This window comes from Equus asinus, chromosome 8, assembly GCF_041296235.1.
Source record: "Equus asinus isolate D_3611 breed Donkey chromosome 8, EquAss-T2T_v2, whole genome shotgun sequence".
In the NCBI taxonomy this organism is placed as follows: domain Eukaryota; kingdom Metazoa; phylum Chordata; class Mammalia; order Perissodactyla; family Equidae; genus Equus; species Equus asinus.
This window is the reverse complement of record NC_091797.1, coordinates 38,564,165-38,579,655: the sequence shown is the minus strand read 5'-3', so window position 1 is coordinate 38,579,655 and position 15,491 is coordinate 38,564,165. Positions and strand designations below refer to the sequence as shown.

The 15,491-nt window shown below is 35.4% G+C and overlaps 1 protein-coding gene across 1 annotated transcript; it reads left to right on the top strand.

The window, feature by feature from the left end:
* Window positions 1-11,436: 11,436 nt before the first annotated feature.
* On the top strand, window positions 11,437-12,369 carry LOC139046013 (putative olfactory receptor 2B8). Its single transcript, XM_070516776.1, has one exon. The coding sequence runs from the start codon at window positions 11,437-11,439 to the stop codon at window positions 12,367-12,369; it is 933 nt and encodes a 310-aa protein (XP_070372877.1).
* The last annotated feature ends 3,122 nt before the right edge of the window (window positions 12,370-15,491 follow it).

Here is a 15,491-nt window from a genome sequence, read left to right as displayed (position 1 = left end):
GAGTAACTTCAGAACACTGATAAATAATTCTCTCTCATCTTTTTCTGACATGAACCTCATGACTATTTACCTAAATCTATTTATGCATCCATTTATCTATCATTTCCCCCATCTAGGAATGCATATCTATCTATTCTGACAAATTAAAGTGCCTTTCTAATATCTAATATTCAACTTAAATAACTCCTACTCATAAATGCTATATTCAGATAAATCATTATAATTATGTGTGCAATCACTACAAAGTTTTATGGGTATCTAAATCCGTGTAATTTAACGTTTTCCTCCAAACTTATTCTCTTACACGGAACATTTCCTGGATTTCCTTTTACTTTTCCATAAATGTCCTTTTCTTATCTACATATAAAATGGTTTATTACTTTTTTCATTAAGTGTGTCTCACAAAAAGTAAATTATTTCATCTGGAAACTCAGTTCTTCAACTTGAGGAATGTATTTCTATTTAATACCTTGAATCGGCACAAAACTGTTACTCTCAGGCTGAAATCTGAGGTGCTGTTTGTAAAATTAAAGCTGCTAGAACTAATAAGAAAATTAAGTAAAGTCACAGAATATAAAATCAACATACAGAAATCAGTTGCTTTTCTATACTCTAACAGTGAGATAACTGAAAAATAAAGAAAACAGTATCCTTCACAATAGCATCAAAAACAATAAAAGATTTCTAATTTAACCAAGAAGGCAAAAGATCTGTACACTGAAAACTGCTAGACATTGATGAAAGAAATTGAAGAAACAAATATAAGTAAAGATATTCCACATTCATAGATTGGAAGAATTAATATCGTTAAAATGTCCATACTACCCAAAGTCATTTAGAGATCTAGTGTAATCTCTATCAAAATTCCAATGACATTTTTCACAGAAATAGAAAAGTAATTCTAAAATTTGTATATAGCCACAAAAGACCTAGAATAGCTAAAGCAATCCTGAGAAAGAAAATCAAAGCTGCAGACATCACACTTCCTGATTTCAACTTTATTACAAAACTATATTCATCACAACAGTAGGGTACTGGCATAAAAATAGACACATAGACGAATGGAACAAAATTGACAGCCCAGGAAAAAACCCCTGTATATACAGTCAGCTAATATTTGACAAGAGAGCCAAGAATTCACAATAGGGAAAGATAGTCTCTTCAATAAATAGTGTTGGGAAAACTGTATAAACACATGCAGAAGGATGAAATTGGATGCCTACACCAATCACAAAAATTAACTCGAAATAAATTAAGGCTTCAACATAAGACCTGAAACTGAAATTCCTAGAAGACAAGATGAGGGGAAAGCTTCTTGATATTGCTCTTGGCAATGATTTTTGGATATGACATCAACAGCACAACAAAACAAATGCAAAAGTTAATAAGTGCAACTTCATCAAACTAAAAGTCTTCTGCACAGCAAAACAAACAATGAACAAAACGAAAACTAACTTAGGGATTGGAAGAAAATATTTGCAAACTACCTATCTAATAAGAGATTAATATTCAAAATATATAAGGAAATCACAATACTCAATGGCAAAAAAAAATCTGATGAAAAAACGGATGAGGGGCTGGCCCAGTGGCATAGTGGTTAACTTTGTGCACCCTGATTCGGCGGCCCAGGGTTCATGGGTTCAGATCCCAGGCGCCAATCTCTGTACCGCTCATCAAGCCATGCTGCGGAGGCATCCCACATACAAAGTAGAGGAAGATTGGCAGAGATGTTAGCTCAGGGACAACCTCCCTCAAGCAAAAAGAGGAAGATTGGCAACTGAGATACTACCTCACACCTGTTAGAATGGTTATTATCAAAAAGACAAGAGATAATAAGTGTTAGGGAGGATGTGGAGGAAAGGGAACTTTTGTACATTGTTGGTGCGAATGTGAATTGGTACAGCCACTATGGAAAATAGTATGGAGGTTCCTCAAAAAATTAAGAATAGAACTGCCATATGATCCAGCAATCCCACTTCCATTTATATATTCGAAGGAAATAAAATCAGGATCTTAAACGTCCACACTCCCATGTTCATTGCAGCATTGTTCACAATAGCCAAGATATGAAAACAACCTGAGTGTCCATCTACAGATACGTGAATAAAGAAGATGTGGTATATTCCATGTATCTGAGTGGTATGGAATATTATTCAGCCACAAGAAAGAAGGAAATCCTGCCATTTGAGACAGCATGGATGGACATTGTGGGCATTAGGCTGAGTGAGATAAGTCAGACAGAGAAAGTCTGATACTCTGTGATATCACTTATATGTGTACTCTAAAACAGCCAGACTCACAGAAACAGAGAGTAGAATGGCAGTTGCCAGTGCCTGGGAGGTAGGGGAAATGGGGAGATGTTGGTAAAAGGGTACAAAGTTCCAGTTATAAGTTGAATAAGTTCTGGGGATCTGCTGTGCAGCATGGTGACTATAGTTAACGACACTATAATATCCTTGAAAGTTGTTCAGAAAGTAGATCTTAAATGTTCTCACCACAAAATTTTAAAAAAGTAATTATGTGAGGTGATGGAGGTGTTAACTAAGACTATTGGTAATCATTTCAGAGGCGCAGGGTATCAAATCATCACATGGTACACCTTAAACTTACTCAATGTTATGTGTCAATTATATTTCAATAAATCTAGGGGGAAAAGTTAAAAACAAATATTGTACCTCACATTGAAATAATTTTGGAGAAGAAAACACATCCTTTCTGGTTCCAAATTTTTTTAAAAGCAGGAATGGACAACAAAAAACTATAAATAAAAATTTCTGTTCACCAATTTGAATTGTAAAATGCTTTAATTACATCATATTTAAGTTTTGGTAGTTGGTATTTCTTATACCTGGCCCGATTTATTTTGTCAATAACCTATCCTCTGTAGTGGTTTGAGTTCAAGATTCCTCCTCAAACTTCTTTCCCTTCTTCAATTTCTCTATCTCCCTTCTTTGTTTCATCCCATTTCCTTTCAATGTTTGTTCTTTTGTGTTTTACTCACCTTGTCCCCTAATCCACCATAACAAGAACGATTTATATCATTCTCCAATCAAAGAATATATTTTGCAATTATATTGCCAATACTTACCGAATACTGTGTACATATGTATGAATGTATGTGTGTATATTTGTATGTATCACCAATCCAATTTTTTGTTATGAATACCATATGCTATTTTCTCTCCCCTAGTCACTTTACACATGCAACCTACAGAAACATTAAGTACAAAATGAAGACACATTTTTCCAAAACGTTGAATCATTTCAGATTTATTAAGTTGCTGATATTTCCAATAATATTTCTTTTTCTAATATCACAGAGCTGCTACTTTCTTTTAAAGCCCTTCTGAGCTACAATTTCTGCCCTAAACACTTGTCCACATGTTACCATTTGACGCCATCAGGAATTACAAGAGTGATGGAATTTCCTGTTCTTTGGTGAGCTGAAGCTCCAGAAGGAAAAAACTCTATTCTCTTACATGCATTACAGCTACACTTTATCACTGAGAAAAGAATGCTGACGTTTGTACTAAATAAAATAATAAATTTCATAGACAGCAAAAGGCTGCAGATTGCCATCTTATACAATTCCTACGTATGTCAGGTGCTATATTGTTTGCTGCTGTTATGTCTAAGATCTTCTATCACACTATATTCTCCAACAGATTATCCTTTGGATGTGATAAAATTATTGATTTTGAACCATAATTTGGTATTCCATAAGCTTGTTAACCAAATTGCTGTGGAAAAACTTTTATAGCTCTGGTGTTTTGATTGTACAATCATATTTGCTGCAATATTTAGTATTTTGTTCCTTCTTTTCCAATATTTATAGCTTTTTTTATTCCTCTCTAATTTTATTGGCCAACACTACCAGAACAAGGTTAATTAACACAGAGAGTAGCAACAACATTTCCTGTTCCTAACATTTATGGGTTTGTTTCTGGTAAGACTAATGTGTTTACTTTTTAAATTGATTTTATAAGCAAGAGAATGTTCCTATATAAGGAAACAATATGTATGTGCTTGTTTATAACATATGCCCATTTTTTTCTATTTAAGGAAGCAGGCAATCATTTTAATTAGACAACTAACCCCGGAATAAATAGTAACTGTATCAAAAACAGGAAGTGCTGATTGATAATCTCCAGTGGGGAAAAAGCAGAGAAGAGGTTTAACAGCTGACTAATCCAAACAGGCACATCAAGTGACTCAATAGAATTGAGTTGTAACAGTTCCATGGTGCTAAATTAAACAAATTGTTCTAAAGAAGAACGTTAATTGCTTAGATTTGATTTCTCATTTCTTGAGAGGAGAACCCTCTATGTGTCTCTGTTACTTAAAATGAAGCATTGATAAAGCAGCAGTAAGTTTTCCACAATTCTAACAGATCACAGTATATATAAAAATGACAAGCTAGTAGGTATATAATATTGACCAAGAAAGTGAAATTATAAAATTATTTAGAGAGATGTTCTAGATTTAAAGAAGTAAAAATCTAAGTTAAAGGAATGGACTTAAAAGCCTCATTTATATAGCAAATAACTGTAACTCTAGAGAATATTCATTGCTTATTAGTATCTTGGCTTTAAAAGCCATACCAGACCCATCCTGAACAAGAATCAATCCCAATTCCTTTTAACTAATTGATTCTGATATTTTTCTTTATTAACACTTTCTCTTTTATTTCTTCGGGTTCCTTTCTCTTTTTTTTTCAATTATTTTGTTGAGATTATAATGGTTTACAACATTGTGTAATTTCAGGTGTGCATTATTATTTATCAGCTCCTTTTAATGCTATCTTAAAATGGGTGCTTATATGACTTATTTTAATTCTTTGTTTAATAAAAATGGTTTGACTTCTGGGGGCACAAAACAGAGCATTGTCTTCCCTGCTGGAAGAAGAAAGCATGCTTCATAGAGTAAGAAACTTAACTATGACTACTGAAAAGACATCCACTACATAAAAACTTTCAAAGTGAAAGGAGCATCACAGGGAAAATCTGATCTGTGAAACTAGAAAAACAGGGAAACACTAAATCAAGAAGGACCTTGACAACCATGTTTAAGAGTTTACACTTTATTCTGAAGACAATGGTGCACTGTCAAAGAAGTTTAAGCAGAAAAGTAAATTATCATTTTTACATATTAAGAAGATTCCTCAAATCCACTTTCATAGTCTCACCACTTAAATCAACATCCAGTTGTGGAGGATGTACACACGCATTCAACATATATAGAGAGAATAAGATAATTCACATATTTCTTTCAATCAACAACAGTTAGAGTTTATACTGAAACTACTTTCAGATTTTCAGAATTCCAGCTCATTTGTTTAATATTTGTTAAGCATAAAGTTTTGAGAACATAGAATGCATAAGACATAGAATTACCCTGGGAATAGAAAGATGAAGAAGAAATAGGTCCATCCTGAAGGAGTTCACATTCTAGTATGGAACATACGCAGCCAAGAATTAATTACCACGGCCACTGATTAGTAATATTAATAATTAGGTAGGAAGTGTTACAAGACCTCAAAGAAGAGAGCAAGTGGGGATTTTATGACCTTCATAAAGAATATGATCCTTGAGAAAAGTCTTTAACTAGAATGGGCCGTACTATATGGAAAAATAGGACAAGATTTACCTTTCAGGTGAAACAGCATATTAGAGCAAAAGAATACATAATAGAATGGCCCCAAACTGGAATGCGTACACAGTGAATAGCAAATTGTGGACATCTTCCCACAACTATGGGGTCCATAGAATAAATGCAGTTTCGTCTGTTAGAGGTGTGCTTTTTATATAATATTGTAGACATAGTAGCCAAAACTATTTTTAAGCAAAGAAGTGATGTGGTTATGTAGTTTAGGAAAAATAATTCAGATAACACTAGAGAAACTGGCAGTTGATTTCGTTGGAAGATCTCCTAGATGAATTAAATGGTTCCCACAAGATTAAAAAGATTAATACGTTGATAATAAATGGAAAATGTATGCTGGAAAGTGAATGCATTCTAAAAACATGTCAGAAAGAGAATAATCAAAGCTTTGATTCAATATTGGGACCAAACAAAGAGAAGAACCAAGGATAACTCAGGGAGTTCTCAGTGGGATTACTGAGGGTTTGGAAGTGAGATTATGGAAATTTGATATGCAAAGGCAGGAGCTATTTTCAGAAGAGGATAGATTACATTGTAAAATAATTGAAACTTTAAAGTTCACAAATAATCCATGTGTATGTAGCCAAGATTTCATTTGCTTTAATATGCAACTCAAGAGGGGGTCTAAATTGTAGATATGGAATAAAGATTTATCATACAGATAGGTGGTAGTTCGAGCCATGGAAATGGCAGTCTCTCAGGAACAGTGTGAAGAGACAAAAGAGAGTCAAGGATAGAATTTGGGAAATCTACACATTGAAGTTGATGCCAATGAGAAAGAAAAGTGAGACTCAGGGAGCCAAGAAATAGTAGAAAAACAAATAGAAGTCAGTAAATAGCATAATTTCTTGAAGGAGAGGAACATGATCGATACCAAGTTACGTCAAGTAAGATAACGGCTCATCTACCTTGTATGATGGGAAAGATTTTGTGTATTGAAGATTTCACAGAAAGTAGCTTCATAAGAGTAGTAGGGGAGGAATACAAATAAGAGCACTTCGAAGTGTTGATGCGAGGAGAACACACGTGGCTATTTTGTGTACCATCAAAAAGATTCTAAGTGAATGAAGGAGAGAGCTAGAAGAGTGTGTGGTGTGGGCGGAGGGGCTAAATTCTAATTTTATTTTTCAGATAGGATACACGAACATACCTTTAGGCTATGGATAAATAGATAACGGGATACAAGAAGCTGAAGATGGGATAGATTATAACTGAGTAACCAAGTCTCCAAAAAGTGGAAGGTAATAGAGTTAGTAGTACCATTGGGAAGCATTTTTTTTATCGAATCAGTAATAGTGGTGGGATATAACAAATATGGGAAAAAACAGGCTCAGAGACGTATGCTTAGTGGATACTTTTTTCCCTTTTAAGTAAGAAAAAATATTTCTGAAGACAAGGATGAAGAATTTAAAGACTAGTCATGAGGATGTAATGTACACTGGGGAGACTATAGTTAATAATTCCATATTGTATATTTAAAAGTTGCTAGAGAGTAGATCTTAAAGTTCTCATCACAAGAAAAAAGTTTGTGACTATGTGTGGTGAGGGATGTTAACTAGACTTATCGTGGTGATCACTTCACAATATATACAAATATTGAATCGTATGTAGTACACCTGAAACTAATGTAATGTTATATGTCAATAATATCTCAATTAAAAGAATAATTTAAAGACTAGCTGAAAATGCAATCAATACTATTAAATTTGGGAGATGGAAGTTAAGCAGAGACAATAGGTTCACTCCTAGTCAACTTGGTAGGATAGGATTGACCATCTGTTGATGTCACCTCTCCAGAGCCCTCCTGTTTGGCTGCTCCCCGGAGGCAGCCAAACTCTGGATACCTGAACTGAGGCTAATGAGTTACATGGGACAGGACACTCTTAGAGCCACTAGAAAAAACACATCTTCAAATGTCTCAGTCCCTAAAGCATATACTTTGACTTTGGGGACTTATTAATATAACCCTCAGATGTAGTATTAGCCCTTTTATTCATGGACAGATTCCATAGAATTCATAGATTCAAACTTCTGTTTAGCTATAGATTCAATTGTCCACTCTAATTTATACTCACTCTTATGCAGTGAAACACTTTATAAAATGAGTGAACAATCTTCCTGGGAAAACCCTGGCGATGACACAGTTATGCTAACACTAATTATAAAAAGAATTGGTAATGCCTTTAACAGCCTGATGGCATAGCAATTTGCACTTTCCTTGCCTTTGATGATTAACCAATCTTACAGATTATCCTGCCCAAGATTGGCATAATTTAAAGTACTTTTTAAATACATGGATCTGTATTTATTCTAAGGATTCTGTTCTATCTATTTCATCCTCTAACATGTTTCTCTAGTTCCACAACCACGTACGACTTAGTAATCGCTGAACATACCAGCATTCATGGGAGACCAGCAGGCAGGTGGTTTCATCTGCCACATATTAACTTTCCCATCAATATGTCAATCTTCTAGTTTCATAAAACTATAGCGGTCCTTCAAAGACCATCTTGCTTCTTTTAGAAGGTTGCTGTATATCTGCATAGGCTGTATATCTGTAATCTTTGTTATTCTTCGATGGAAGAAGATGCCATAGTCTTAGCCCAACACCCATTCAAATGTTTCTAAGTCCAGCTAAGGTTGTTCCTTTCTCCTGATTCTTTAGACCCAAAAAGGTGGTGGTGCTACCTGCAGAATTGGCATCTATGCATTGGTGAGCTCTTCACTTAGAGTAAGTTCTAGACTCGAAGAGGAATCTGAACTCCAGATTAGCTAAATATCACTTCAGTGGAGAAGTAGAAGGGCGTTAAGTATTATCTCCTCCAATTCAAACCAAGTCTTCGGTGCTAGGTCTTAGATGCACACCATCTGTATTTATGTTTTAGATGTAAGGGGTAACAAAGGTATACTTGTATAGGAGAGAAGCCTTCATTGGATATTCATACCAAGTAAGGGAAATCAGTTTTTCCTCTTACTGTGGACTTCTGCTATCTACATACCAATCGGAGCATGAGAAATAGCAACATTATCAATAAAAATCTTAGCAATTATCATGCTCACAATGTACCTTATTTATGAACTTGGAATAAAATAGAACTAATACCTGCATCTTAGGCTTACTGTTGCATAGCAGGCGTTTCTAATAAAGAACTGTTAGAATTTGACAGGCAAGGTTACATTATACTACTGAAATTGGTAGAATTGTGTTGGCCCCCAAAAATATGTTGAAATCCTAACCCCTGGTTCCTATTAATGCGACCTTATTTGAAAACAGGGTCTTAGAAGATGTAACCAAGTTAAGATGAGGTTATTCTCAGTTATGATGGGTCCTAACCCAATATGACTGGTATTCTTAAAAGAAAAAGAGAAAGACAGACAGGCAAGGGAGAATGCTGTGGACAACTGAGACAGTAATTGAAGTGCTGCAACTGCAACCCCAGGAAGCCCCAAAATTGCCATTAAACCACCAGAAGCCAGGTTGCAAGGATTGTCTTTCCCCTACACGTTTCAGAGGTCCTGCAAACACCTTTGTGTGGGACTTCTAACCTCAACAACTGAGAGACAATAAATTTCTGGTGTCTTAAACCACCTAGTTTCTAGTACTGTCTTATGGGACACTAGGAAATAATACAACGTAATGAAATTTATATTAAAATATCCATGTCAATTTAATTTGACTTTTGTAGTTACAATGAATTTTACATGTTTTTTTTTATCAGAATATATGCTTTCTTGATTCAGATCACTTTGACATCATATTCCAGACTGAGTCATGAGATATTTCAGTGATCTCTGAGAAACGACAGCCTATTTGAGAGCATTTTAAGAGCCTTCAACTGGCACCATGGTGGACTGGAGACGCTCCTTTTCTCTGACTCTTAAAGCACAAGGATAGAGAGAAGAAGCAGGGGTAAGCACCAACATGTTATAAAGCAAATTCTGGCCACTAATGACAGTTTTATGATTCTGAATATTTTGAAGCAAGGCCTAATAATCTGGAAACTATAGAAATTAAGAACCATGCTGTCACTAAAGGATGTGCAGGGAGTGAGGAGAGTATATTCAAAATACGACAGTAGATCTATTGGAACATAAACCTACCAGGATTCAGTAAAGAACTGCAAACATTATGTCTTTTATTTGTTAAAAGCTACATATATTATCTCTTTTATTTGGAAGGAGAGAAGGTCAGGAAGTAGGGGAGGGGGAGCAGCTTTTAGCTAATTAGTGGGAGATTTGTGCTTAGAATCCATGTATCTTGATTCCCATTTTATTGCATTTTAGAACTTATTATTCCAAATTAATTTCACCCTTTGGAAACACAGGAACAGCAGCTACCAAAACAATCACTGAAAGGATTTAGGAATAAAAGAATTAGGGGTACCAAGAATCCAACAGGAAAGGCATAATAGAGAGGTGGCAGAATATCCTCTTGCCTGGTCATGGATTTTGCTAATAGAAAAGTGACGTTAACAAAAGATTAACAGAGTCCTGCAAGGGGAAACACAGCATTTAAAAAAATCTAAAATTTGAATGGTCAAGACCGTTTATTAACTGTTGCTCAAGATTTCTTTTGTTTTGCCCCTGTACACATAAATGTCCATAACCCCCAAATTCACTTTATGTAACTTATTACAGATTTTAAACTTCTTTCATATTTTCAATTATTCAACAGATATTTTGTGAATCTACCATAAGCCAGACTCTTTTCTAGGCTGTGGTGATATTATGAAATATTACTGTTGTTTAGGTATTTTTTATTGTTAAACTTGCCTCGTGGAGGGTGTGTATGTGTGTTTGTGTGTGCAAGAGAGACAGAGTAGTTTATTTCCGAGAATAACCTCTATGATTTTAATGGAAAATGTTTCAGATGAGGTTGGTATTTATAGGAAGAGCTGAGTGACAAGTAGAAATTAATTACTCTATTACATTGAAGAATTTAAAAAGAGAATTATGAAGTGAAAGAAAAGAAAAGAGTAAACATTGTGTTGGTGGTTTCCTGAGTTTTTCCTGAAAGTGGTATCATTGATGATGACTGAAGATCCATCCTCTGAAATATGAGGTTTGGATACAATGAATTCTTAAATTATTTCCAGTCTTTAAACATGATTTCAGGCTCCATACTCAAATGTTCCATTGGTGTATGTATTCAAATGTATTGTTCCCTTTGAATAAAATTGGTAATGGTAAATGCTATTATTTATGCTTCTTCAGGAAATATACTTTTTCTCCACAAAACAGAAATAAGAAAGCCAGTCTGAAATATTTCAGTTCTTCACGGAAAACAAAGAGAGAGGGATTAGGGGAGTACACATTTGCAACTAATTCAAGACAATTAGATTAGGTTTAATTTTTGGAGAAACTTGGATTATCTTTAGAGGTCATGCAATCATAAAATGACAGTGTCCCCTAGCAGTAGAGAACTCATGTCAGGGAGTCGGTTTTGAATCCTGCTTCTGCCATTTATTTGGTGAGTCACCCGGGAAAATTACTGAACATCTGTAACCCTCAGTTACAGGTCAGCAGAGATCACGATAACACCAGCTCCTAGAGTTGTGAGAAAATGCATAGAAATTTTAGACCAGTGCCTGAAACATAGAACATACTCATATATAGTACCTATTTATTGCTCCCTTTCTCACCAACAAGGAAGTGACTGTGAAAACGCTTCAAGCTACCAACCGAACTCTATTTACCCACTCTAGGAAAAAAGAGGTGGATTGAACAAGCAAGATAACAGTATCGAGTCCTCTTAATTCCAATTGACAGAGTAAAATGGAAAAAACTAATGACAGCACCTTCTCTGGATTCATTCTCCTGGGCTTCTCCGGCAGGCCTCAGCTAGAAACTACTCTCTTTGTGGTCATCTTGATCATCTACTTTTTGAGCTTTCTAGGTAATGGCACAATTATCCTTTTGTCAGTTTTGGATCCTCGCCTCCATACCCCTTTGTATTTCTTCCTCTCCAACCTCTCTTTCATGGATCTTTGTTTGACTACTTGCACTGTCCCTCAGACACTGGCCAACTTTAAGGGGAAAGACAAGATCATCACCTATGGTGGCTGTGTGACCCAACTTTTCATTTCCTTGGGACTCGGGGGAACAGAATGTGTCCTCCTGTCTGTCATGGCCTATGACCGCTATGCAGCTGTGTGCCGCCCACTCCACTACATGGTGATCATGCATCCCCAACTTTGCTTGCAGCTTACTGTAACTGCTTGGCTTACAGGATTTGGTAGTTCTGTGGTACAGACGGCATTGACCATGACTCTCCCCCTCTGTGGTAAAAACCGAGTAGACCATTTCTTCTGTGAGGTTCCAGTGATGCTAAAACTGGCCTGCACTGACACCTCCATCCACGAGACTGAAATGTTTACCATCAGTGTCTTCTTCTTGGTGGTGCCCCTGTCACTCATCTTAATGTCCTATGGTCACATCACCAGTGCAGTCCTGAAGATGAAGTCAGCCCAGGGGAGGCGGAAGGCTTTTGGAACCTGTGGCTCTCACCTAATGGTAGTGATCATTTTCTTTGGTACACTCATCTCCATGTACCTCCAGCCTCCCTCCAGTTATTTGAAGGATATGAACAAAAGCATTGCCCTCTTCTATACTCTGGTGACTCCCCTGCTGAATCCCCTGATTTACTCTCTCAGGAACAAGGACGTCAAAGGGGCGCTAAGGAGACTAGTGAGGACAACCGTAGATTGAGAAAGAGCTAATGCAGGGCTTGCAGGCCAAAGCGCTTGTGCACCAAACTTCTCAGTGACTAGAAACTAGTTTTAACTTAATTCAAGAAATTCTTATAACACACCTACTATGTACAAAGTGCTATTCTAGGTACATAGGATATATCAGTGATCGAAACAGAGACCCTTGTCCCCATGGAGATAAACCTTCTAGTGGGGAAAATATAAGTTAAATAAGATAAGCTAAAAACAAACTGCAGTATATCATGAACTAGAATACTATACAACAATAAGCATAAACAAATTATAAGTAGGTACCACAACGTGAAGGATTCTCACAAACACAATGTTGATTGAAATGAGCCAGATACAATTCATACTGTATGATTACATTTCTATAAACTTCAAAATGAGGTACAGTGGGGGGTGGGGGGAGGGCACTGGGAGTGAAGTGGTGTATCTACAACATGACTAATAATGATGTACAACTATAATTTCTCAAGGTTGTTAACTATCATAATCTTAATTAAAAAAAGAAAAGAAGAAGAAGAAAAAAAAAATTCAAAAGGTGGTAGTTAACATATAGACAAAGAGAACTGATCAGTGGTTAACAGGAGAAAGGGGGGGTGGGGGAAGGGCACTAGGGGTGAAGTGGTGCACCTACAACATGACTAATAATGATGTACAACTGTAATTTCACAAGGTTGTTAACTATCATAATCTTAATTAAAAAAAAGAAAGAAAAAAAGAAAAAATTGAAACTTGCAGCAAAAAAAAAGATGAGGTACAGTAAATCTGTGATTATTGGAAGTCAGAAGAGTGCTTCCTCTGGGGAGTAGTGATTGAAAGGAAAAATGACCCGGGGTGCTCCTGAGGTTCCAGTCATGTTCTGATTCTTGACCTTGCTGCTAGTTATATAAGGTATACAATTTGCAAGAGTTCATCATGCTTTTCACTTAAGGTACTTGCACTTTTTTGTATGTATGTTGTATTTCAATATCATTTACTTTTAAAAAGTTTAAATAAACCAGAAATTAACAGAATAATATGATACTAAATACTTGTATTAAGTATGGACTGTCTGATCTATGGGATATCTTATGTAAGCTTCATGGTAACCACAAAGCCAAAATCTAGAGCAGATACACTAAAGATAACAACAGAAGAAACAGAGCATACCACCACACAAAATCACCAATTTACAATGTTAGGGAGAAACAGTGAAAATAGAAAACAATTATTAAGGAGGCATTAGTAAGTCCTCTTATTTCAACAATATCTCTAAATGTAAACACGTTGAATTCATCATTCAAAAGGCACGGAGTGACAAGATAGCTTTTAAAAAATAATCCAACTATATGCAGCCTAGAAGAGACTCACTTCAGATGTAAAGACACACATAGACTGAAAGTGAAGGGATGGAAAAAAATGTTCCGTGGAAGTGGAAACCAAAAGAAAGTAGGGATAGATATAGATAAATCAGACAAAATAGACTTTCCACCAAAAAATGCTAACAAGAGACAAAGTCATTGTATAATGGTAAAGAGGTCAATTCATCAAAAATATATAACAGTTATAAGTATGTATATACCCAACATTGGAGCACATAAATATACTAAGTAAATACTAACAGATGTGAAAGGAAAAATAGACAGTACAGTAACAGTAGAGGACTTCAATATCCCACTTTCAGCCATGGATAAATCATCTAGACAGAAAAATCAACAAAGAGACAATGGTCTTCAACCATCCATTAGACCAAAAGGACCTAACAAATATTGATAGAACATTCCACCCAAAGAAGCAGAACACACATTACTCTCAAGTGCACACGAAACATTCTCCCGGATAGACCATATAATAGGGCACAAAACAAGTCTTAATACATTTTAAAAGATTAAAATCATACCGAGTATTTTTTCTGACCACAATGATATGAAACTAGAAATCAGCAACAAAAGAAAAGCTAGCAAACTCTGCAAATATGTGTAAATTAAACTAAACACCCCCAAATAACCAATGAGTCAAAGACAATCAAAAGAGAAATCAAAGATATCTTGAAATAAATGAAAGTGGAAACATACCAAAACCTGTGGGATTCTGGAAAAGCAGTTCTGAGAGGGAAGTTTCTAGTGAAAAAAGCATATATTAAGAGAATAGAAAGATTTCAAATAAACAATCTAACTTTACTTATCAAGGAACTAGAAAAGAAACAAACTAAGCCCAAAGTTGGCAGAAAGAAGGAAAAATGAAGATCAGAGTGAAAATAAAGGAAATAAATAGCAGAAAAACTATAGAAAAAATCAGAGAAACTCAGAGCTGGTTTTTCAAAAAGGTAAAACTGGCTAATTTTTAGCTAGACTCACTAAGAAAAAAAGACAGAGGACTCAAATGAATAAAATCAGAAATGAAAGAGGAGACATTACAAATGATACTTAAGAAATACATAGGATCATAAGTGACTACTATGAAAAATTATAGGTCAACAAATTGTATAACCTAGAAGAAATGGATAAGTTCCTAGAAGCATACAATCTACTAAGACTGAATCAGGAAGAAAGAGAAGCCTGAATAGACTAATAAGAGTAAGGAGATTGAATCAGTCATCATATCCTCCCAACAGACAAAAGCCCAGGACCAGATGGCTTCACTGATGACTTCTAAAAACACTTAAAGAAGAACTAATGCCAGTCCTTCTCAAACTCTTCCAAAAATTTGAAGAGGAAGAATACTTCCAAATTCATTTTATGAGGCCTGCATTTCCCTACTTCCAAATCGAGATAAGAACACTACACAAAAAAGGAAACTATAGACAATATCCCTAATGAATATAGACGCAAAACTTCTCAACAAAATATTAGCAACCCAACTGCAAATACACAGTAAAAGGATTATACGCCATGACCAAGTGGGCTTTACCCCTGGGATCCAGAATGTCTCAACATATGCAAATCAATAAATGTGATACTTCATATTAATAGAATGAAAGAGAAAAATCAAATGATCATCTCAATAGACGCAAAAACAATTATTTGACAAAATACAACATTCTTGCAGGATTAAAAACCTCAACAAATTGGGTATAGAAGAAACTAGTTTAACATAACAAAGGCCATATATGACAAACCCACAGCTAACATTATA

What these genes read in the sequence shown, in the direction of transcription:
- LOC139046013 (XM_070516776.1), top strand. Translation starts at nt 11,437, where the DNA reads ATGGAAAAAACTAATGACAGCACCTTCTCTGGATTCATTCTCCTGGGC.